Source organism: Corticium candelabrum, chromosome 4 (genome assembly GCF_963422355.1).
Source record: "Corticium candelabrum chromosome 4, ooCorCand1.1, whole genome shotgun sequence".
In the NCBI taxonomy this organism is placed as follows: domain Eukaryota; kingdom Metazoa; phylum Porifera; class Homoscleromorpha; order Homosclerophorida; family Plakinidae; genus Corticium; species Corticium candelabrum.
Window position 1 is genome coordinate 8,765,542 of NC_085088.1, and position 21,948 is coordinate 8,787,489.

The 21,948-nt window shown below is 41.3% G+C and overlaps 2 protein-coding genes across 2 annotated transcripts; one reads left to right on the plus strand and one right to left on the minus strand.

Annotated features, from left to right (window-relative positions):
- Positions 1–1,166: 1,166 nt before the first annotated feature.
- On the plus strand, positions 1,167–3,976 carry LOC134178574 (programmed cell death protein 6-like). The gene is made up of 8 exons (XM_062645445.1): positions 1,167–1,246; positions 1,924–2,113; positions 2,507–2,578; positions 3,058–3,185; positions 3,241–3,315; positions 3,389–3,463; positions 3,534–3,702; positions 3,764–3,976. Exons 1-8 carry the CDS (start codon positions 1,167–1,169, stop codon positions 3,797–3,799), a joined length of 825 nt encoding a protein of 274 aa, XP_062501429.1. The 3' UTR covers positions 3,800–3,976.
- On the minus strand, positions 3,944–20,507 carry LOC134178575 (rhophilin-2-like). The gene is made up of 17 exons (XM_062645446.1): positions 20,389–20,507; positions 13,544–13,622; positions 13,391–13,468; positions 13,190–13,320; positions 13,077–13,131; positions 12,969–13,022; positions 12,852–12,909; positions 12,494–12,585; positions 12,344–12,439; positions 12,188–12,280; positions 12,060–12,126; positions 11,892–11,999; positions 11,060–11,157; positions 5,414–5,513; positions 5,264–5,346; positions 4,911–5,057; positions 3,944–4,849 (listed from the first exon to the last, which is right to left on the minus strand). Exons 1-17 carry the CDS (start codon positions 20,505–20,507, stop codon positions 4,082–4,084), a joined length of 2,226 nt encoding a protein of 741 aa, XP_062501430.1. The 3' UTR covers positions 3,944–4,081.
- Positions 20,508–21,948: the final 1,441 nt, after the last annotated feature.

The following is a 21,948-nucleotide window of genomic DNA, read 5'->3' on the forward strand; positions in this document are numbered from 1 at the left end:
TCGTTTTGGAGAACTTGAAAAATTTCTACCTAAATTCAAGTTTGCGGGGGCGTTTAGACGCTAGGTATCCGAGGATAAAATCTTGACAGTGTCGCTTTAAGTAATTTTTCTGTTTCTGACACCGTAAAAAGTAAGAATGGTACGTGCTGAAGACAAAGAAAATTCGTGCAATTGATCAACAGTGCTTGCAGTTGATGACAGTGGGTTTGCGCACAAAGCTGGCTTTCTGCAGCCAGTGTTGTTTGCAGATGTGAATTCATCATGCCCTTTTCTGCTTTTACTCTGCAGGTGTCTAGGGTTTGTCTTGCTTGTGTAATTTTGATTATATGAAAGATGGTAGTAGCCTCTTGGCTTATTCTCATGTGTATAATGTACTGATGCTTGCAAGTGAAAAGAATGTGTCAGTAACATGGGTGCTCCTTCTGTCACTGATTTATATGTTAAACACTGTTTTAGCCGATAGCTTGATTGTTCTCGATGAAATGTAAGCGAGACAATTATTAGAGTATGCTGGTTTGTACAAAATTTAATATAATGTTAGAAATTGAAATAGGACGAAATTGTTTACAAATGATTTTAGCTTTTTAATGAATCAGATTGTGTTGCTAAATGTTACAATTGATCGTGTAACATTTAGTGTTCGTAATTTCTTTAATTAATTGAGAAATTCCTGTAACCGTATGAGTCTAGATTGCTAGTAGACACGCATGCATAGTCTGAAAAACTGACAGTCTGTCGTAAAATAAATTACACTGATTATACAGTAGTAGATGATTGTTTACAACTACATAAAGTTGCATCAACAAATCTCTTCAAGTTCAGCAGAAACATGTGTATACATTGACACACAAGCGGCTTGCCTCGCACTTCCAAACAGAGTTTGCGCTTCTAGTTTTTCTCTTATTTTGATTTTTTTAAATTAGTTACACCAATTAAATTAGAAACAGTCCTCGAATGTAAGACTTACAATAGAATTATATAGAAACGTCCAAACACGCCAGACTGAGTTAAGTCTGCTTGCTTTGATCACATATAATAAATACTGGTTCAAGAAAACCGACCACTTTGCAATTGCCAACAAAGTGCGATAGCCTTCAACTTGAGTCTTCTGTCGGTTGCAATCAAGAAACCTTCCTTGTAAAGATGTTGGAGTGGAACTTCTCGCTATGGCAATCGGTTCATGGACTATACGAAGCTGCACCTACCTCACAGTGAAGGTGAATGTTCAAGTGGTGTCTCAAATCAAGTAATTTGATGTAGATAGCTGTGTCGCTAATCGAGATTTATTTGCTGACATCAAAGGTAGAACTCTGCATCACTAGACATGTTCTGAAAACCACGTGTTGATTAGAGCATACTTTATGCGCATGCCAACATATAAGTTGACAGTGTCCCCAGCTGTGCATATCATACCATGCGAGAAATATGCATGAGTTCAACACTTGAATTACTGGTACTAAAGAGCTACAACGACAGAAATAATGTGCCATCCTAAGCATTCATAAATAATTTTTTATTTTCCTGTACAGATGACAAAATGGACACACCCTAAAATGTAGCATGGCGGCAGGGCCTCGGCCTGGGGAAACCCCTGGACTTGACTTGTGCTGCAATAGCCAAAGAAGAATTACAATAGGAATTATCCATTAACATCACCATCTAGCAAACTACACAACTTTTACTTAGGGGTCACTCAAAATTATCAACAGTTTCTCGAGCATACAAAGTGAATGCTAGGGGTAGGGTTATTGACCTCTGTATGCTTATAAAGTGTCAGTCAGTAGCAGTGACTGAAGAGTGTTCACTGTCTAATTTTCATGACTGAAACATGTCAGGCCAAGCAGTGTTCACTTGGTATTTACCCATGCATATATTGACTTGCAAATGAAGTGGCCCACACAGTGTATTTGGAATTTGTTCTAGAACAACATCAGCGGTTCGTAAGAATGCCCAGTTGCCTCTACCTCGACTTTCTCAACATTTTCCTCTTTGGCCAGGTCAAGGACAAAGAAACTTCCAGTTGACAGATCATTCGAGAGCTGGAATGGAAGAACTGATTACTTTTGATAGTGAGCATGCAGAACATTATCTCAGTTTCCTGCAACTGCAGAAGGCATTGTCTGTCAGTGAGCTAACTCATCAGTAGTATAGATAGATGTAGTACCCATACCCAGTCCTCTTCTCGCGTGCGCTCCACGTGTTTTAGCACATGAAAAGTCGATAATTTTGAATGACCTCTTACACAATAATCAGGGTGATACTTGTTCAAATTTGAATCCAGAAAAACTGATAAGCATCCGGAGTGTTCTTACATCTTATGTATGCCAGACAAATTCTGTCTTTGACTAGTTGTTGTTTAAAATTTTGTATGTAACACGATAAATTTTAGCTACAACCTACGTTGTGCTTGAGTTCCTGTTAGTACATTATGAACCAGGCCTTGAACAAGTCTTACCCACCAGCCCACAAGTCCTTTGTGAAGTTGACACCAGTGCATGTTACTCAGGATCCAGTGCTGCTTAGGCATGGAGAGTTTGAGACAGCGATGAATGATGTGAAATTATGGTATCACGGTAAGGTTAGAATCTCGCCAAGTTATTCCCATGCATAGAATTTGCCAGTTTATTCTATTTAGCCAAATTTGTGATCACTTTCACAAGATTGCATCTTCGCTTTGTGGCTGAATTGATTGCATTGACTGATTGAAACAATACTAATTACAGTAGACCCTAGCATATCATATGTCACGAAAGAATTCGGGTAAGTGAAAAGAACGGACAAGCGAAGTGTCGGAGTTTCAACCGTAGCTTGGACTTTAGTCTGCTTTTTTGTGTCTCAGTATGTACATGGTCTGAACTCGGAAACATGTACAATACGCTAGTGATATATTTTATATGCATTTTAATCCTAGAAGCCTCCGTATGTTTTTTCATCGCCATCACTGCACGTTGTCACTGTACTTGTGCAAACGGGCTTGTAACATCATATCTGCTTTGCAAAAAGGGTCGGATATGTGGAGTCAGGTATGCGAGGGTCTACTGTGTGTTGTTTTGTTAGGCTGTAGATGCTGATCAGTCAGGTGGCATATCTGCTCAAGAGTTGAGACAGGCCCTGGTGAATGGAAATTGGAGTCACTTTAATCCAGAAACTTGTCGCTTGATGATTGGGATGTTTGATAAAGACAAGTTAGAGGGATTTCAGTAACATTTTTTTCCTTGATAAAGGTGCTTGTTTTAATAGGTCAGGAACTATTGATATCTATGAGTTTTCAGCTCTATGGAAATATATACAAGAGTGGAAACAGTGCTTTGACAGGTTGTTCTCATGTTACAGATTTGTCATCAGATGTCCAATAGTGTATAATTGAATGTCATAACAAATTTGATAGCTTTGATCGAGATCGGTCAGGAACTATTGATGCAGGAGAGCTTAACCAAGCCTTCTCCACATTTGGCTATCGTCTGTAAGATAGTGATATCATTGACAAGTTGCTCATCTGTGCTCTTGAGTCACTGTTCGGCTGGTTATTGCAGGTCAATGGAGTTTTCTCAATTGTGTGTTCGCCTATTTGACCGATCCCATGCACACACCATGAAATTGGATGACTTCATTCAGTGCTGTGTTATGCTCAAGTCTATGACCGATGCGTTTCGAGGTCGTGACATTCAACAGCAAGGAGTCATCACAATAAGTTATGAGCAGGTCAGCCCATATTCATGCTTCATGAATATGTCTGCATACATTAGAATTCTGCCGGTTGCAGTTCATGGAAATGGCATTAGACAACACTCTGTCATAGCAGCTGTGACTGCAACTACTTGTGATGATGTGTGCAGAAGGGTCGATCTATTCGTGGCATGAAACGATTGAATTCATTCTTGTGAATATGTATGCTGCTTTATGAGTTTGCATGCTAGCTTCCTTATATGCACTTTCTAGTGTAGTCTTGTCATAATAGAATCTGTGCTGCATTTCATTCGATTAATTAGTCAAACAAGCTACAAAAATATTTTATTTACATACCCTTGAGTAGCATAAAACATGAAGCTACTAACTACCATGAACACATGACAAGGAGTTATCAATTATCTATCATGACATCATCGTCATCAGCTACAACAGTCTCGGCCAGTTGCACTCTTACATCTAGTTTCACTGGTTTGGCCACGGCATACTCGTCGTTATCTTCATCAGTATTCTCTTGATTGTCGACATTCTTGCCACCCTCTTTGCCCCCTTGCCCAGCATCCTGCCTATCTTCCTGATTGCCCTCTTTATTAGATACATCTTCTTGAACAGCTACTATATCCGCATTGCTCATGTCTGGTTCTTCGAGTCTTTGTAATTCGGTTGCAGCATTTATTAATTTGCTAGCTTGTACAATTTTGTCTGAACCTTGCTGGATGTGAGACTCATTGATAACTTTCAATTCCATCTCACGGGTTGCTACTTTTAATAGATCAATTTGACTGTCTTCTCCACTGTTCTCGTTGTCGACACTGCGTGATTCATTATCATTGGCACAAGGCATGTTCTCAAATTCCTCAGTAACACGGCCAAGTCCACTGCTTGATGTACTGTCAGACACATACGATAAAGCCCTTCTACCTGTCTCAGGACTGTCACTGGCTAGTGGAACATTGCTGACAGTGTGAATGATGATACTGTTAGAACGAGATAGGGTGGGGCTGGCTTGCAGGACTTCTTCAACATTTTCAGGACTCATCACTGACAACACTACATGCTCACCTCGAAATCTAATGGCTCCAACCACTTCATCATGTGTCATAAACTTAGATACTTCCCCATTTACTGCAGTGATGACATCACCACGAAGTAGACCAGCTGTCTACCAATCAGCTGATATAAATAGCGTGTTAATAGAACATGTCACTATTTACAGTACTTACCTCTGCAGGAGACCCGATGTCAACAGATCGAACTTTGACTGGCCTATTACCTCTGATCACAAAACCAAACCCTTCATCTGACTGTGTAATAGCGACGTCATGTGGTGGTCCAAGGACAACGTTAGCATTGAAAATTAATGACGGCCCCTAGGGAAAGTAAACATTCTCAGTACTCTGCTTGTTTCAAATGTCCAGATGAACATTGTCTTGTGTAGCCAGACCCTCTCCCACCATCACACTTTCTCACCTGGACGTTTATACGATGGTGGAGAGACTCTGGCTATGCGAGATTACGTTGGATGTTTGTATATAAAGACAGTTATCATGCCATAAAGACAAGAAGCGGAACAAACCAGTCGTCGAAAAAAATCAATGACACCCATCTTGTTGAAGTCTGGTTTTTCTGGTGCAAGTGGTCTTCCAAGAACTCTTTCACCTATGCAAATAGACACCAAGGCACACTAAGTTAATTAAAGCTCTTTCAATCTTAGCTGCTCTGTAACCTTTCACACGGGGTAGTAAAGACAAATCAATAGGCTTCTCAACAAGGTGCTTCAATTCTATGACTTTTGATAACGCATTTTTTCGGTCCATTTCCAATATCTAAAGTCAAGAGGTGAAAACAACTGGTACAGGAAAGAAACCAAGGTAAGTTACTGATGCATGTCTTCATCTGACTACACAAATTCTATATGCCCTTCAACAAGCATGCCATTTAACAGAAAACAGATTGTGAGAATAAATTTACTGATGAATCACTTGGTACACCTACACTATAACTGTAGATCCCAAAGGGCCAAAACACATAAATATTGACTTTCAATAGCCACACCATTTAAATTTCCATAATTATCAGGTAGGAGCAGAATCTACTGTCTGTAGTATTCACATAAATAAAATGTTGCTCACAGAAGTGTCTACTTTACTAAAGATATTACTTAGTTTACCTATTTGTATTTCTACACAGCAAACTTTAAACTTAACATCAAATTTAACGTTTCTTTCCTGCAAATCTGCGATACATTCTCACTATAACAGGGAGTCTAGAAAAGCCTGAATGTAATTTAACTAGGGTGTGTTTCCACTAGCACTTGAACCAGTTTAACAACTGATTAAGCTAAACTCGTTTGAGGATTGACCTGTTTGCACCTGCAACCTAAACCACTTTCCCTAAACCTGGTTTGTAGTAGGTTTAGCAGAGTTAACGGTCATGTGACAGAGTGTGTGCTTGAAGATGGCCTCTGAGAATCCCGTTTTGATGGTATATACTATTATTTTGTTGGTATGGGAATGCCTTGAAAGATGGAAGGATAATCAAATAAAGTAGAGAAATCAGCAGCTACTGCATGTAGATGCTGAAGTAGAAGTCTCAGTAAGAACCACCACCTTTAGTTTTAACTTGGTGACAGAGCAGCCCAATGTATCACAGCACAGGATAACTTGCACATCCCAGATGTACAATTCTCTAGTGGCAACAGCAGCCTTCTTGAACTGGCTTAGTTTATGAACTTGTTTAAGCTAAACTAGTTTAATATAGAGCTAGTAGAAACATGATGTACCGTATTACCCGGCATTTTGCTGCATGACGGTATAAGTGAAGTTTACCAAACATGAGACAGTTCTGGGGCATGCTGGTATAGGGTCGGTAAGTGCTGTGGCAATGGGTGGTACCATAATTATTCTAATTATAGCACCTCTGAATAATAATTATCAATCTAAATGGCTCTCCAATTAGAGTATAAAAATAATTATGGCTCCACAAGGTGCCTCACTTAGAGGGATGCCTAGGTAATTACAGTCATTACTAGAAAAAGAGGAAAATATGTTAGGTGCACCCTAACCTGTGCTTTGCGAATCCTCAAAATACGCTCAGTTACCATCTAGAAAACTTTACAGGACACAGAAGTGAGGTAAGATTTAGGCAATCAATCAAGACCTACTGTTACTTGTTTTGCAATGATTCTAATTAGTCAAATGCCTCTAAAAATAATTTCGTTTCTAAAAGACCCTCCAATTAGAGCCTAATAAATAATTGCAACTCCAGATGGTGCTTCGGTAAGAGGGGTGCTTCAATTAGAGTAATTATGGTACAGCTGAAGACAAGGCGATAGATACTAACATGGTGCACGTAATCCATGATGGCAGAGAAGGATGGCAGAGTCGGATAGCATTTTTGAGAAGCAGGAGAGAGACACGATTGCTGTGGAAGAGCATCAAACAAGCGTTGGACTAGTCTAGCACGTGAAAGAAAATCATATACCATTGCCAAGAAACTGCGCGTACTTTGAGGCAGTTGTTTGACTCCGCATTTTGCTGCACGCCGGCAAACCCCTAAGTATACCAGCACCCTGATCAACTGCGGATACCGGCATGCAGCAAAAAGCGGGGTAATATGGTACATGTCTTTCACACCTGTCTAAACATCTAAAGAAACACAAACTACATGACTATTATCACACTGTAATTATGAAATGCTAATGATTTAAAATTGGCACACAGTGAAGAAAACTTGTTGCCAAACTGCTAACTATTGATCCCAAGGAAAGTGAGAGGTAACCACAATCAGTAAGTCTAGCACGTCACGGTGTTACTGAATTTGCCAAGAATACTTTCCAATATGCATTTACACTCACACCTTTTCCCTCTCCTAATCATCCCCTATCCTCCCCCACCTTATCCCTACCCTATCCCTTCCATCCCTATCCATTCTCTCTCCTATCCCCTCCTTCCCCTGTCCCTTTCCTCTCTGTCTGTCTGTCTGCCTGCTTGTTACCTGGACAATATCTGGTGGTTTTCTTTTTAAACCTGCGCTGCAGTCACTGTAGACTGTATTGGCAGAGGCCACAAGTGCACCCGCAAGTGAGGATGAGTAAACCAACTGTCTTTGTCTCTCCGAAACTAAGCCTCGATGTGCACATGTGCAGCAAGAGCTTACAATAGTTGGTGTGTGTGTGTGTGTGTGTGTGTGTGTGTGTGTGTGTGTGTGTGTGTGTGTGTGTGTGGTGCTGTAGCTCAATTGGTTAGAGAGTGCATTAGGATAATGATAACATCTGGGACCTTGCAAGGTTACAAGTTCAAGTCACAGTGATGGCAAGCTATGGCATAATTTCCTTAAGCAAGAAACTTACACACACTTGCTTCTCTCCACTCAGGAGTATAAATCAGTACACTGGTCATTGACTGGGGTGAACATGACTGCTGGCTTGGCAGTAACATCATGCAACAGACAGGTACATGTGGGCCTTGGTGTCCAGTCTCAGAGCTGCGCCGTTGTCAGTGCCCCTGGATGACTCCGGCCAAGCTCCAGGTGGATTATAGCGCTGGCCCTAAGCCTCCACGTACCGCCCCCCCATGGAGGCACTGTCTCTAGAGGCAGGGGAGCTATCTCTGCAGCTGACCTTAAAGGTGACCATGAATGACGTGGAGGGCTTGACATTTGTCCATTTGTCCACACAATCTGTGTGTGTGTGTGTGGGGGGGGGGGGTGCTGTAGCTCAATTGGTTTGAGAGTGCATTTGGAGAATGGAAACATCTGGGACCTTGCAGGGTTGCAGGTTCAAGTCACAGTGATGGTGAGCTATGGCATAATTTCCTTAAGCAAGGAACGTACACACAATTGCTTCTCTCGACTCAGGAGTATACATGGGTACCTGGTCTTTGACTTGGGTGGACATGACTGCTGACGTGGCAGTAACAGCATGCAGCAGACCGGGTACTTGCGGCCTTCGTGTCCAGGTGGATTATAGCGCTGGCCCTAAGCCTCCACGTAGCGCATGAAGGGCCTGTCTCTAGAGGCAGGGGAGCTATCTTCATAACTGACATTAAGGTTGATGTCGAACGACGCGAAGGGCTTAACATTTGTCCATTTGTGTGTGTGTGTGTGTGTGTGTGTGTGTGTGTGTGTGTGTGTGTGTGTGTGTGTGTGTGTGTGTGTGTGTGTGTGTGTAGTGCTGTTTCTTAGACTTTGATTCATGGATTTGCAAGATAAAAACTTCATTCTTGAGTTATGGGTGATTCTCAGTGCACATGCACAGTTGAACAGAAGTGTACAATAGTCTGCGCCATGTGTTTGTACTACTGAACTAGGACTCAATAAAGTCATGCCCAGTTGATTGTGTACTGAAGCATTGGCACACTGGTGCTTTCAGTTTTGTATATTAGTATAGCAATGCAGTGGCAGCCAGTCAACCATTTGTCTGGCTGACTCTAATACTATTACAATTTCTTCACCAATCTATACCTATCCATAGCCTATGCACACTATCCCTTTGTAGCGATATCTTGTATCTTGCTAGTTGTTTGACACTTAGTGACTACCCTTACACAAGTTCAGCTCCCAATATATGCAGAAAGATGACTAGCTCCAAAGTTTCAGCTCCAAGATTCCGACACAAACCAGCCCAGTATGTTGTTGAGTTGAATTGGCATACAGAGAGAAAGGAAATATGGTTTCTAACAATACCCTGCATAGCTGTTTTAGCACTTACAGTCAGTGATATTGCGATGTGTGTCTCTAAATGATTCATCATTTTGACATAGTGTACTTGCATGCTACATAACACTATCATTATTAAAGGCACACTCCAAAGAAGTGCATAGCATCTAGTGAGCAGTGTACTGTGCAACCGAAATAGCGAAGTCCAGAAATCGAGGGCATTCACGAAAGTGTTCCTGCAAAAGGATGAGTGCCTCGTAAACTGTTAGAACATGATCGTCGACAGCATCCATTGCTTTTAATGCCAAAGAATCTCTCAAAACACCAATTCTCTCGAATAATGCCGGACAGAGATAAATCACACGAAAAGAAGGCCAGTCCCTAGACGGTCTGAAAGTAGCACGATGCTTTCCACTGTGCTTGGAGCGACAGAAACAACAGAGAGACAGTTTCTGGGAACATCATTGCAACAGTAAAGCCAAGTTCAAAATACTGATGCCGACATCAACGTCAACACCAATAGAAATGAATTCTATTCCAGCATCGGTGTCAGTGTCAACATGAAAGGATGCCGCTGACATCGAGATGGTGTCTTTGAAGTTTGACGCTCAGCTGAGCATCGGCGTCATATTGAAACGTTCGTAACGTAAATCTGTCGGGTTTGCTCTGAGATAGCGTCCAGATACCCAACTTGGTCAGTATGGATGTCTCATTAGCCAGTGAAGATGGAGCCAGTAGCCTAGCACACATGTTTGGAGTGTGACTTTAAACACACAACATGTATAACTCCCAGTGGTGCAAGAGTCCTGCTAAACCCTATCTAAGAAGGAAGCCACGGTGAGTTTTGAACCAAGTTCCTGTATTTAACATCCCAGCTGTGTTGGTGACAGAACTATATAGATTAGTGTTTAGTGCTATAATCCCCTCCAAATAATTACACGCTATAAACTACTTTTAGGTATGCTAAGTTCAAATGTAATAACTAGGGTTATAGGCAATCTCTAACTTGCCCCAGTAGTAACCATGTATGTTTACCGATAAAACATTCCCACTACCAGGTTTTTTTGGGAGTGTGGCGGGATGGGCAAGCCCACAACGCATGCAATCTGCTCGGACATGTGCACTGGAGCCGATCTCAAATGAGGTAGACTTTGCGTTGTTGCTATTGCGTGTAACATACGTTCAAGTGACATGGCAAGGCAATCAACTTCGATTGCCAGTAAGCCCTTCTCAGCAATGTGCATAGATTGGGCATGTGCAAGTGTCATGATGAAACTACAGAAAGTCTGTCTAGTCAGGCATTGATTGACGTGGACCACTGTTGTTGCTTCGCATGAAGCCATGAATAGTCTTACTCTAGAGTAGATTCTAGGTGCTACTTCCTGGACAAGAGTTTCCGGGTCACTGGAAGGGCATCTGGGACTAGAATCAGAGGCAGCTCATCCGGAACTGCAATCAACACTTGTGCATACGTTTGGACGAGACTATCATCCCGCATTATTTGTAAGAGCCTATAATTGTGGCTATTGTCACTTTAGTATTGTGTTTCAGTAGTATGGAATTCTCAAACATTCCTTAGCTATACGACTTCGGTCTCCTATCTACCGTTTCTGAGCGTGATGCACTCCTACTTAAGCATGGCCACGCTGTAGCGAGAACCCTGGTCTACTTTGCAGAAAGATCGTGACAACATTCTATGCTTCGATTCACCAACCTTTTGAACAGCAGCCAGCTTCTTTACTTCTTTGCTCGAATCAGCCACTTTCTGGCTTTCTTCGTGTAACTGAACAGCAGCATTGAAGTACAGATATCCTAAGAGCAAAATAAACATCAAAACATACAAATATTTTGTTATCAACGTTAGTTTGTAAAAGATGTTTGCACACATGTACTCGATGCCCTAAAAATTATGCAAAATTTGCCATGTTTGTCTTCCAACCTGTGACGACGCCATCCATAAAATATAACTGTAATAAGATCATGCTCTTTCAGTTTTTTCCATCACCTTCTCAATAATTCACAAGAAGTAAGCCAAGCAATACAAAAATTAGACTGAAGATGTTTGTCCGGAAAGTTTGAATACCAAACAAAGACACACATGAAGCTGGGGAACAAACCTCATAAGAACAGTCTGCACCATTAGGTTAGTATTGAACAAGCATGCAATAAAACATGCATTAGGCATTCTCAGAGTAATCTTCAGGAAAACAAAATTATCCTTGCAGGGAAGGTCAATATCCGAAACACTGTGGTGCCAATATCCAAGAATCCTTTTAGTGAAGACCAAAAAGGGTAAATGCAAGATGTGCATAAGTTACCTTTATTGTATTAGCAAAAAGCATTCATACAACAATTCATTGCTTGCACCAAACTAGAGTGGTTCAAACCGATTGTTAAACATTCAAATGTCCTACCACTGCCACCCCATTATAGCCAAAGCCTCCAGCCTGGTGGATAGCAACCCAATATAAGAGAAAGCAAACAACCTCCTTGTTAAATTGCAAATGTCACAACTCATCCATAGTGCTGCTAATGTCAATTCATACCCAAATGTAACTGATCATGTCTTGATGATATGTTTGATTTTGATGCATTTTGTAGCTCCATCAATAATCTGTGCTGATCCTTGATTTCATCTGGGGACAAATCATCATCTAGACACACATAAAACATATATAATGCAGACTCATCACAAGTCAATGCAACAAACTGACCAAGAAATTCTACATGGGCAATGCCAGCATAGAAACAAGTAAGAGCTTGAAAGTGCTTATGTTTCAACTGCAATGACATCATATCGTTACAAAATTACAACCATTACTTAATTAAGCAACCTCCATACTTTAACCATTGCAGTCCAGAATGAAGCAATCTTTTCCTTCAAAACTTTCGTCGAATCAAGAGCTTCCACAACTTCTCGATATGAGGCAGCTACCTGAGTAGAAAACACATCTTATGTTCCAACCACATGACAGCAACAACAAAAATGTTTATGCACCTGGCAGGTTTCCTTGGTAATGTTAATTGCTAACTCCACATCACCCTCCTGTTCTTTAATCATAATCTGCTCCCAGTTGCACTCTTGTGCCTGAGCCTACAAAGCCAAAAAATATCATGACACGAGGTATGCAAGTATGCAATTTCTCACCATCATCAGTAAGTACAAAACATTCACTGATTCATTCGAAATGTCAAGACTTGGTGAATTCACAAATGCTCTACTCATGAGTTGCAACATACCTGCATAAGTGACACAACAAATACTAACAATTTCACTGTGCATCACAAGGCCATAAGAAAGACGCTCTAGAGCAGGGGAGCTACAGTCATGCTCAGATATACAGGACTCTTAGCCCTCAAGCCTCCAGCCTTGCTCCGATCAATATACGCATAGATCAAAGCAATACACTTAACCTCCAAAACAGTGTCAAGTATATGATCAACAAACAAGAGGTCTACATCCCCAAACACGTTTCTTATGTCAATGCATTAGTAGTTTACTCAACCTGCAGCTCGTTCAAAAAGTTTTGTTGCTTCCTCTAGTCCATGCAGAGTTGTTCGATCCTGGAGACATACTATTTACTCCAAATAAATGACACTGTAAACTACAATATCTGATGCACCTGTTCTACTGCCATTTGAGAATATAGTGCAGAGATATTAAACATAACATTTGCCTAAAAACACAACACGTGCAGCTTACTCATAAAATAACTGACTTGTCAACAAACTTTCTCAAATGCTATTGATCGTTGAGCTGAAGCAGTTCCAGACCAAAGATCAAACCTAAAAATAAACAACTAATACTATCAACAGTTAACAGAAAACAGAACATCAACTCAACCATTGGAAATATACTTCTGCTACTGGCTTTTTGTTGCTGGGATAAAATCTCTTGTCTATAAAATATAGCTGGTTGCAGTATTCAAATAACAACTCTATTCCAGCTTTGTCTCGACTAGGCTTCTGTAACATCTTTGTTTGTGTCGCAAAAACAAATAGCTGATCACCAACACCTTCATCCAAAACAAAGAGACATTCTGACCTCTCGCATTCTGTTTATTTCTTCTAGAGGTTGAGAAAAATCATCAGGACTGACATGGTAATGTTTGATGAGCATGGACTAAACAAGAGGTAGACTTAAGACGTTATATATTCCAGTTTGAATTCTACCAAAATGATTTGCACCAACACAAACCATGATGACTTTGTTGAACTTGGCTGGCTCAGTTTCCTTCATAGCAATAGGCAACATTGGGATTCTAGTAGTAGCATTTCTAACACAATAAAGCCATATCAATCATTTAGATGCCAATATTCACTTGCACTTGTAATACTGTGTTTACACCAAAATGTTCAGCACAGCCCAGCTAACTTTAGTTTGGTTGCCAAGGCTACATGTAACCAAGCCAATCAAAGAGATACTAGAGTTGGAGACATGGGATATAAAAGCAATGTATAGCAAACCTCTAGAAATGAATGGATGATACAGGCTATACTATGAACCCAAAAATAAAAAAGCTCCTGATATGCTACCTCAGAGTGGTAAATATTATGACCTGAGTTGTGGAATACAATGCCATCTGTACAAACATAGACCAGCATATTCCATACAGACACAGTCCTATGAGGTAGACCAACGGGCGCGGGGCACTTCCAGTCGTGTAAGCCTGTTATATTATTGTTACTAGTTACTTATAGTCTAGACAACATCAATGCTAAGCATCAGAAGATAGTTCAGCCAGCCTGCAAGATACTCAGGTGAATAAACCACATCAATGTAAATGCCAAAGTCACCAGGTCATGTGTAAAAGCACATTTCGACAATTCCATTCTTAGATATCCTATTTACATAATTTGAATCAAGATTTAACCAATCGAAATTTGAGGTATTGACAATGTTGAGTCTACTTGTCTGTTTGGTATCCAAAACTGACAGCTTTAAATACTTCATGAACAATCAAATGTCACAAACAACATTTACTCAAGAAGTGAATTTGTTGCACTCATTTGATTAAAGCTCTAGTGAAGAGTGTCTAAGCACAGCCCAAGCCTTTGTCGGCTTACACAAGTGAAAACAGTTGCCAAAACATCTTGTTCCCAAAGACTATATATTAATAGATAATGAATAAGGTGACCTTTGTTACGAGTCTGTACGCAGAGCAGTCTTTCAGTGGACTGACATAAATCACAATATTATTTTGAAACCATCAACTATGGCAGAAAAGTGTTGAACAGTCTGTCTCTAAGATGCATTTAAAATTGGCACCTTTACAAAAGAGAAAGAGAAAAAGAACAAGGTAAAAACTCTTCCAATCAATCAGAATCTCAGATAGGATATGGTAACTCATTGCCCGTTCACACTAGCAAATTTGTTCGGTTCTTTCTTGTGTGCTACAATGAGACAAAATCCTGAGGACTACTTCAGCAGAAAGGTGATCATTTGATATACTTTAAAACACTTCCAGGACTTCATATCGCATAATCCAGTTTTCTTTCCTGTCTATCCATTCCAGTGTGCGAAATAGTCTTTGACTGACCACCGGACATCATGTCCTGTCAATTATAAAATTTGCTGAACATTAAAAACATTTGGTCGGACATTCCAATCATAAAAATACTGCTTATCACTTACAATTAAAAGGTAACTGCATTGCAAGAATCAAAAATTCTTTTATGTTGGAAATTGATAGTTCTAGTTGCATACATGACAGGAAAAATAGTTTTAGATGTTTAAGTTAAGTCTTTGCTGAGAAATAGCAAGTCAAAGTTGCTTCCGGTTCTTCAAGTTTCGGTAATGGGCATGGTATAGTGTACACATCACAGAGGGGAGACGCGTGTGCGTCTGTATAGTCAGCGGCCTGTAAAAATGACTACATCTTCATATCCAAGGCAACGCTGCTAAGGTAGAGGTGACGACAGCAACAGCTATTCTTCTGAAGAGCCCTCCGGAGGTTCTAAGTGATGATAACGTTCTGTCATCGCATGAATTGCAAGATGAGGATCTGCTGGGAGCCATTAGACCATACGTGTTCGAGCTCAGCGACAGTGTCTCTGAAACTTTGAGATTGTCGGCTGCCTTGGAAGCGGACGAGGAAGAGGACAGGCCACCAGATAACCTGTCACCATCACAGATCGCAATTTCGTAGAACTAGGAGTAGCAAACATAACTGATGCACATCCGGGTAAGTAAACAACCATCACACGTGTAGCTGCAGTCGTCGTGAGATGATGAATACATACATGTGTACTCGTGTGAAAAAAAGTGCGTGTGTTGCCAAACGTAACTGAGGATGTCTCAAATAATGACGCGTTACTAACGTCGAATACTCTAGAGACAATAATGGCACAGGGTACGGGCCGTACTGGTGATCGAGTTCATGCAAATTAGCTAATGCTGTGAGAAAGTGAACAAAAAAGAGTTGACGTTCGTGCGTTGAATTCACGTTGAGACAAGGTTTGACTTCACTGTACAATACCGTAACGCACACGACTGCGTACTACATGCATGATGATCGAGCGCCTCTAGAAGTCTAGTCATCAAGAGTCTGACCTCTCCTAGCTATTTGCAGTAGTTTTATCCGCTTCTCAAAAGCGGCTCTCCTTTTCTTTTGCAAAGGTTCCAGAGTGCTACGATCTTGAAGTGTGGAGGCAGGTCGATGGTGAATGGTGGCCTTAACTTCACTCTTCTATAACCCAGACCAAGCTCTTGAATTGACCTGGCTGTACTGGCTTAAAGTGGCTACTATAGACTCCTGTCCACTCAGTAGGCTGCGTAGTAATCAGTAGTAGATGCCTGGACAACACAAACGTCTAACTCTTGTCCTCTGCGTAATTTGCGATTCCCACCCTTTTCTTAGCTTGGAGATCTTCGGAAATCGAAATACGCTTGCATAGGACTTGTGCGAATTGGTCCCTCCTGCAGATACGGAACACCGAACCATTCTTTCGCCACAGATTCCTTTGTTTACTGTACATGTTAGCATGGTGTCTCCCCCCTGTGACGGGTACACTACACCACGCCCGTTACCGGAACTTGAAGCACCGGAAGCAACTTTGACCTGCTATATCTCAGCAAAGGCTAAACTTAAATATCTAATAATATAGACTTGGACAAAATTATAGGGACACCTGGCATTTTTGTGTCTAGTCTGACTTTGGCACTGAATTTTTCTCTAGCAAACCAAATGTTTTTCGAATTTTTTTCGTGGATTGCGCCATTGTTAGTATGTAACATAGCTTGAGTTCAAGACTACAACTGTACTTACTACCTACTGCGCATCTAGTTTGCTTTGAAGAAGGAAGACGGCCATTCCTACTTTTCTTGTCTTTGTACACGTTCATCGCTCTTGGATGCTCATTCTTGGCATACACTCTAAGAATGCTCTGTAGTAGAGAGTGAAAGCAATTTTTGTGGGTCCTCTTATCAACATTATGAAAAAAAGGTGAATCATCTGTTTTTGCGCATTGATTTCGTGCATGTCATCACAATTTGAATTGTTTTGCCATTTTAATCAATAAAACAAACTTCAACGTATTCAAAAATCATGCAACACTAATTAATTACAAAAAATCCTGCTAAGACAAAAACTAAGAAAGTTATAGCAACAAAAGAACATTGACATGCCACTTCTGGTCCACGTTTTACATAGCAAAATCTCAAACTGCTACCACAAAAATGTCAGCTGCACTAAAACCGCTGCCCTTGAGACCGCCAAACTTAGGCGATAAGTTAGCCTGAACGTTCAGCTGCATGCAGTTGCAGACTCTTGTTCCGTGCGATATTTCACGAGTTGCAGCGATGCCTTGAATCAAACAGTTGAGTCCAAAAACACGAGGGAAAATTGAAGCCCTTCACTCAGTTGGCCATTCTGTGCGTCAGATCGCAGCTTTTGTCCGCCGCTCCAGGAATTCGGTTCATCAGTGCCTGCAATGGCTTTCCCATGGCAGCAGCGATTATGAAAAACGACCTGGACGTGGGAAGGCAACGACAATCCGGGAAGATCATCGACTGAAGACAATGGCACTGCAGAACCGCAGAGCACCATCACGACTGCTCTCGTATCAGCTGGCTGATGAAACCAGCAAGCAGGTGTCAAGTAGAACAGTCCGTCGTCGTCTCAGGGAGACAGGAGTCAACGCTTGGAGGCCTAGAAAAAACCACTGCTAACAGAAAACCATCGGCGTTTGCAACTGGGATGGGCAACCACTCACATACAGTGGACTTCAGATGACTGTAAATCTGTTCTTTTTACAGATGAGTCAAAAGTCAGCATAGGAAACGATGGTGCTCTGTACGTTTGACGTCGCAAAGGTGAGGAATTTCTCCCTGAATGTTGTAATCGTACGGTCCAGCACGCGGCTAGTGTGATGGTGTGGGGATCAATGTGTTGGCATGGTGTGGGGTCTCTGGTGAAACTGGAAGGTCGTTTGGACAGCACGGCGTACCAACAGGTTCTGGAGAAGCACATGCTTACAGACGTAGCGGCACTGATAGGAGACGACTTTGTCTTCCAGCAGGACAACGTGCCAATCCACATGTCTCGGTCAACAAGACAATGGCTACGTCAGCATGACGTCACACTGTTGGACTGGCCGCCAAAATTGCCTGATGCGAATCCAATCGAGAACTTGTGGCATGAACTCAAAACTGCTGCCAACCGTCGCAAACCAAGAACTGCAGCTGAGCTCTGGAATGCTCTACAAGAGGCGTGGCAGCAGATTTCGGCCGCGCGTGTCCAGAACTTGGCAGAAAGTGTTCCGCAACGTCTGGACGCAATCAGGAGGGCGAGAGACGGGAACACTCGGTCCTGAGGAACTGGTGAAGGGCTTCAATTTTCCTTCAAATCAGAGAGAGTCTAACTTATGACGCTTACGCAGTCATGACGTCATACACTTTTACGTTTCATTTTCCGCAATGCGAAACGTAAAGAAAACAATTTAGGGTCTACAGTATTCTCAAGAAACCTAACAATCAACACGGTAACTATTAAGTTCTTAACAATATTGATAGTTGGTAAATTGTGACCTAATTATTGTGTTGCTACATACCCACAGAGGGGTGTCCCTATAATTTTGTCTAAGTCTGTATATATATATATATATATATATATATATATATATAAAGGAAAGTGGTCCATGGGCACAGCCATTTCAAAAATTTTGTTTCGTAATTGCTCGCAAACCACTGTTCCTTTCTGCTCCTCCTTTAGTACATGACCTTCTCTACTTTCGAAAAGCAACTGGTGCTCTTCGCGGTAGCCGGTGCCCCGTACTTTGCTTTGTGCTGGCGTTTTTTCTTGAAAATCGTAACGTCACAAAAAGTTTGTTCCCTATGTGCTCGCAAACCGCTGTACTTCGCTTCTCTTTTAGCATGCAGCCTTTTCTCACTTTGGAATAGCAACTGGTGACGTTTTCGGTAGTCTGTGTCCTATACTTAAGCGTTGCTGGCATTCATCTGTACTTCTTGATGTCATCTTGTGGCTACTCATTGTTACGTCACCTATTCTGACATCGCACATTTATTGTGCGTCACAAACGCTTGCATCATTACAACAAACCCGCCTGCACACTGTCAAAATGCCTTCCAAAAAGCGCTCTCTGTCTTGCTATTTCGTATCACTGCGACAGGAAAAGATGACGAAGCTAGCTACTCGCCGGCTTGACTCACAGCGCCAGCGCGGTGCCCGTCGATGGATCGCGAAAGCTACTACTAAAACTTCTTTCCAGTCAATGAAAAAGTTAATGATGAGCACCTCCGTCTTTCTCAACACGTGCTTACCACGTGTGTCAATAATCACATACTTCTAAAATATTCTTATAGTTTCTAACCAAGTTGTCTCATTTTTGGCAATGCATACCGACATCAATGCTCATGGAAAACCATAGTTATAGCAATATCACAAACAGTCCTTTGACGTACAGTATCTCCTCTATGTTGCATGTCGCCCTCATTTCTTCTTAAATATCTTACACTGAAGTCTACTCCTAACAACAATGGCAAAATAACATCAAGTGCAAACATTGCAAAGCACTGACATGTAAGAAGGAACCACCAGGCATCTACTGCAAAGGTGGAAAAGTTTTGTTACCCGCCATACCCAAACCGCCTACCCTGTTGGTTGATCTACTTTTGGGACAATCGGTTGAAGCGCAGCATTAATTTCCTCTCGAACACGCGAGCGTATAACTCAGCTTTTCAGATGATGTCCTTTGGATGCGATGAAATTAAAGCCTGCACTGGTTAGAATCCCTGTTTCAAACTTCAGGGACAAATCTATCATTCTGTTGGAAGTCTTGCTCCTCCAGAAAATTCTACTGCTAAATTTGCTCAAATTTACTTTGTCAGTGACGATATAGTCCAATCTTCTGTACGTCAAACAGTCATACAAGGCCTAGGATCAGACATTGTCGACCAACTACAACACACAATGCTTCATCAGTCCAACTCTTATGCACGAAGCCTAAACATGGCTGTAGACATTTTTCATGTCACAGTCAGGAATTTAAAGTCATCATTGATGCCAATAAGCGACCATTTCACGTGTTAATTTTAATATTTACTAAAACCATCGCTGCTAATTACTTAGAACATCTCACTGTAACGTACTAAAATTCTAGACAAGATACTTTCATAGTAATTCCTCACAATTGAATGCACCTGGGCAAAGCCCGGCAATGTAGCTAGTATAGCTATATATGTATATATGTGTATATATATTATATATATTTTATATTATATTATATATATATATATATATATATATATACACACATGTCTTGGTTGCAGGCTTCATTGCCTGTTCGTCAAGGGGGACTAGGACTACGAGAGGCGGTGAGAATGTCCTCTTCTGCATTCATTGGCAGCTGTAACTCCATTCGGTCATAATGTTCTTGTCTTCTACCAATTACGCCACTTCTGGAGGAGTCAGTGCCCAATAGTAATTATTCGTCGCCTGACTTTAGTGCTTTTCCTGGAGAGTCTGCTGCTAAGGATCATATTCGAAGTCTTGTGCCTGACTCGCTTGACACCATTGATCTTACCTCGAGTCAACATGACCTACAATGTCTCCTGGACACCAAGCTTCAACAACCATCTTAGAGAAAGCAAGTTTGAGATTGTGCTCGACTAAACACGATATCTGCTCCTCACGCTGGAGCATGGCTAAAGGCAATACCCAACACCAATCTCAGCCTTGCCATGCCCCAGAGGGAGTTCATAATCGCTGTTCGCACATGGTTGGGGATACCTTTCTTCCCACCTCCTCCAAGCTCAAAGCGTTGTTCTTGTGGACAGGTTTTAGACAGTTATGGGGACCATCTACTGGGTTGCGGAGAGGGAAACTGGAGAAATAGACGACACAATGCTCTTGCTGACGTAGTATTAGAAGCACTATTATCTGATAATGCCAATTGTCGCCGTGAGCAACGGCTTTGTGGTGACTCGAATGCAAGACCAGGAGATGTATACCATCCAGATTTTGAGAGAGGGCGACCAACTTACTTTGACATCACAGTAAGAAATTTTCTCCAACCAACATATATGGTAAAGGCAGCTTGTCAAGCAGGGGTTGCGGCAGAAGCTGGAGAAAGAGAGAAAGACAGCTCATATAAAGACATTGTTAGTGAGAATGGAGGTGTGTTTTATCCACTAGTTGTTGAAAGTCTGGGCTTGTGGTCGCCGTCTAGTCTCCAGATTTTAAAATCAATCTGCAAAAGAACAACATTCCACAGTCACCTCACAATGAGCCAGGCCACGTCCTAACTTCCACCAACGGCTTTCTATAAAACTCTGGTTGTATAATGCAAAGATAATTCTAGAGAGATTGTCTGTAGATTGCTCTGATGACGTTCTAGACTTTTTGTAGAGTGGGGGGTTTGGGTTGGTTTTGGGTTAGTCTTTAAAAATATAATATATATATATATATATATATATATATATATATATATATATTTATAAATATATTTGTATACAATACAGATAACACAGATAACACATATCCGCCGTAAGGACAGAAGCACAAAGAGTCTAAAAGAGTCCAAGAGTCTAAAAGAATCTAATATATATATGTATATATATATATATATATATATATTGCCGGGTCCAGTAAGCAAACTGGTTCAGAGTAAAGACATCGCAACTCTTCAAGCAGTGTATAGCAATGCTACGTGCAAGCGAGTGTGTTTACTTTTTTCCAACTTCTGAGCTCACCACACTAAAAGGTATACACGCACAAGGAACATAGTGGTTTGGATGGAGGCGTATATGTTTCCCATTCAGATCTAGTTGAGGACCACATGAATTACTGTAGTGGATTCATGACAATAGTGGGTTGCCTCAGTGATTCGAGGTTGGTACATGTTATAGAAACACACTGTCCATGTATTTCTCTGTTCCTAAACCAATTTTCTTAGGATACACTGCACAAACAGATCGACAAAAGACACTTGCCACTGCAGCTATAGCTCGAGGATAGGTTTCATGGCTAGGTCACTTTGATGTTTATGTGCCTATGATAAAAGAATCATGCCACTACTAGAACTACAACGGTGAACCCACTTGACAAATTACCAAAAAAGTATGACCAGTGGCCATGCTCATCG

Excerpts from the sequence above, each read along its gene's own strand:
- LOC134178574 (XM_062645445.1), top strand. The coding sequence starts at position 1,167 with ATGGCAATCGGTTCATGGACTATACGAAGCTGCACCTACCTCACAGTG. Across the intron at positions 2,579-3,057 it reads AATTATGGTATCACGGTAAG|GCTGTAGATGCTGATCAGTC; the intron begins GTTAGAATCTCG and ends TTGTTTTGTTAG. Across the intron at positions 3,464-3,533 it reads TCCACATTTGGCTATCGTCT|GTCAATGGAGTTTTCTCAAT; the intron begins GTAAGATAGTGA and ends TGGTTATTGCAG.
- LOC134178575 (XM_062645446.1), bottom strand. The coding sequence starts at position 20,507 with ATGCTCCAGCGTGAGGAGCAGATATCGTGTTTAGTCGAGCACAATCTC. Across the intron at positions 12,910-12,968 it reads CTCAAATGGCAGTAGAACAG|GATCGAACAACTCTGCATGG; the intron begins GTGCATCAGATA and ends GTATGTCTCCAG. Across the intron at positions 11,158-11,891 it reads ACATGATCAGTTACATTTGG|GATATCTGTACTTCAATGCT; the intron begins GTATGAATTGAC and ends TTTTGCTCTTAG.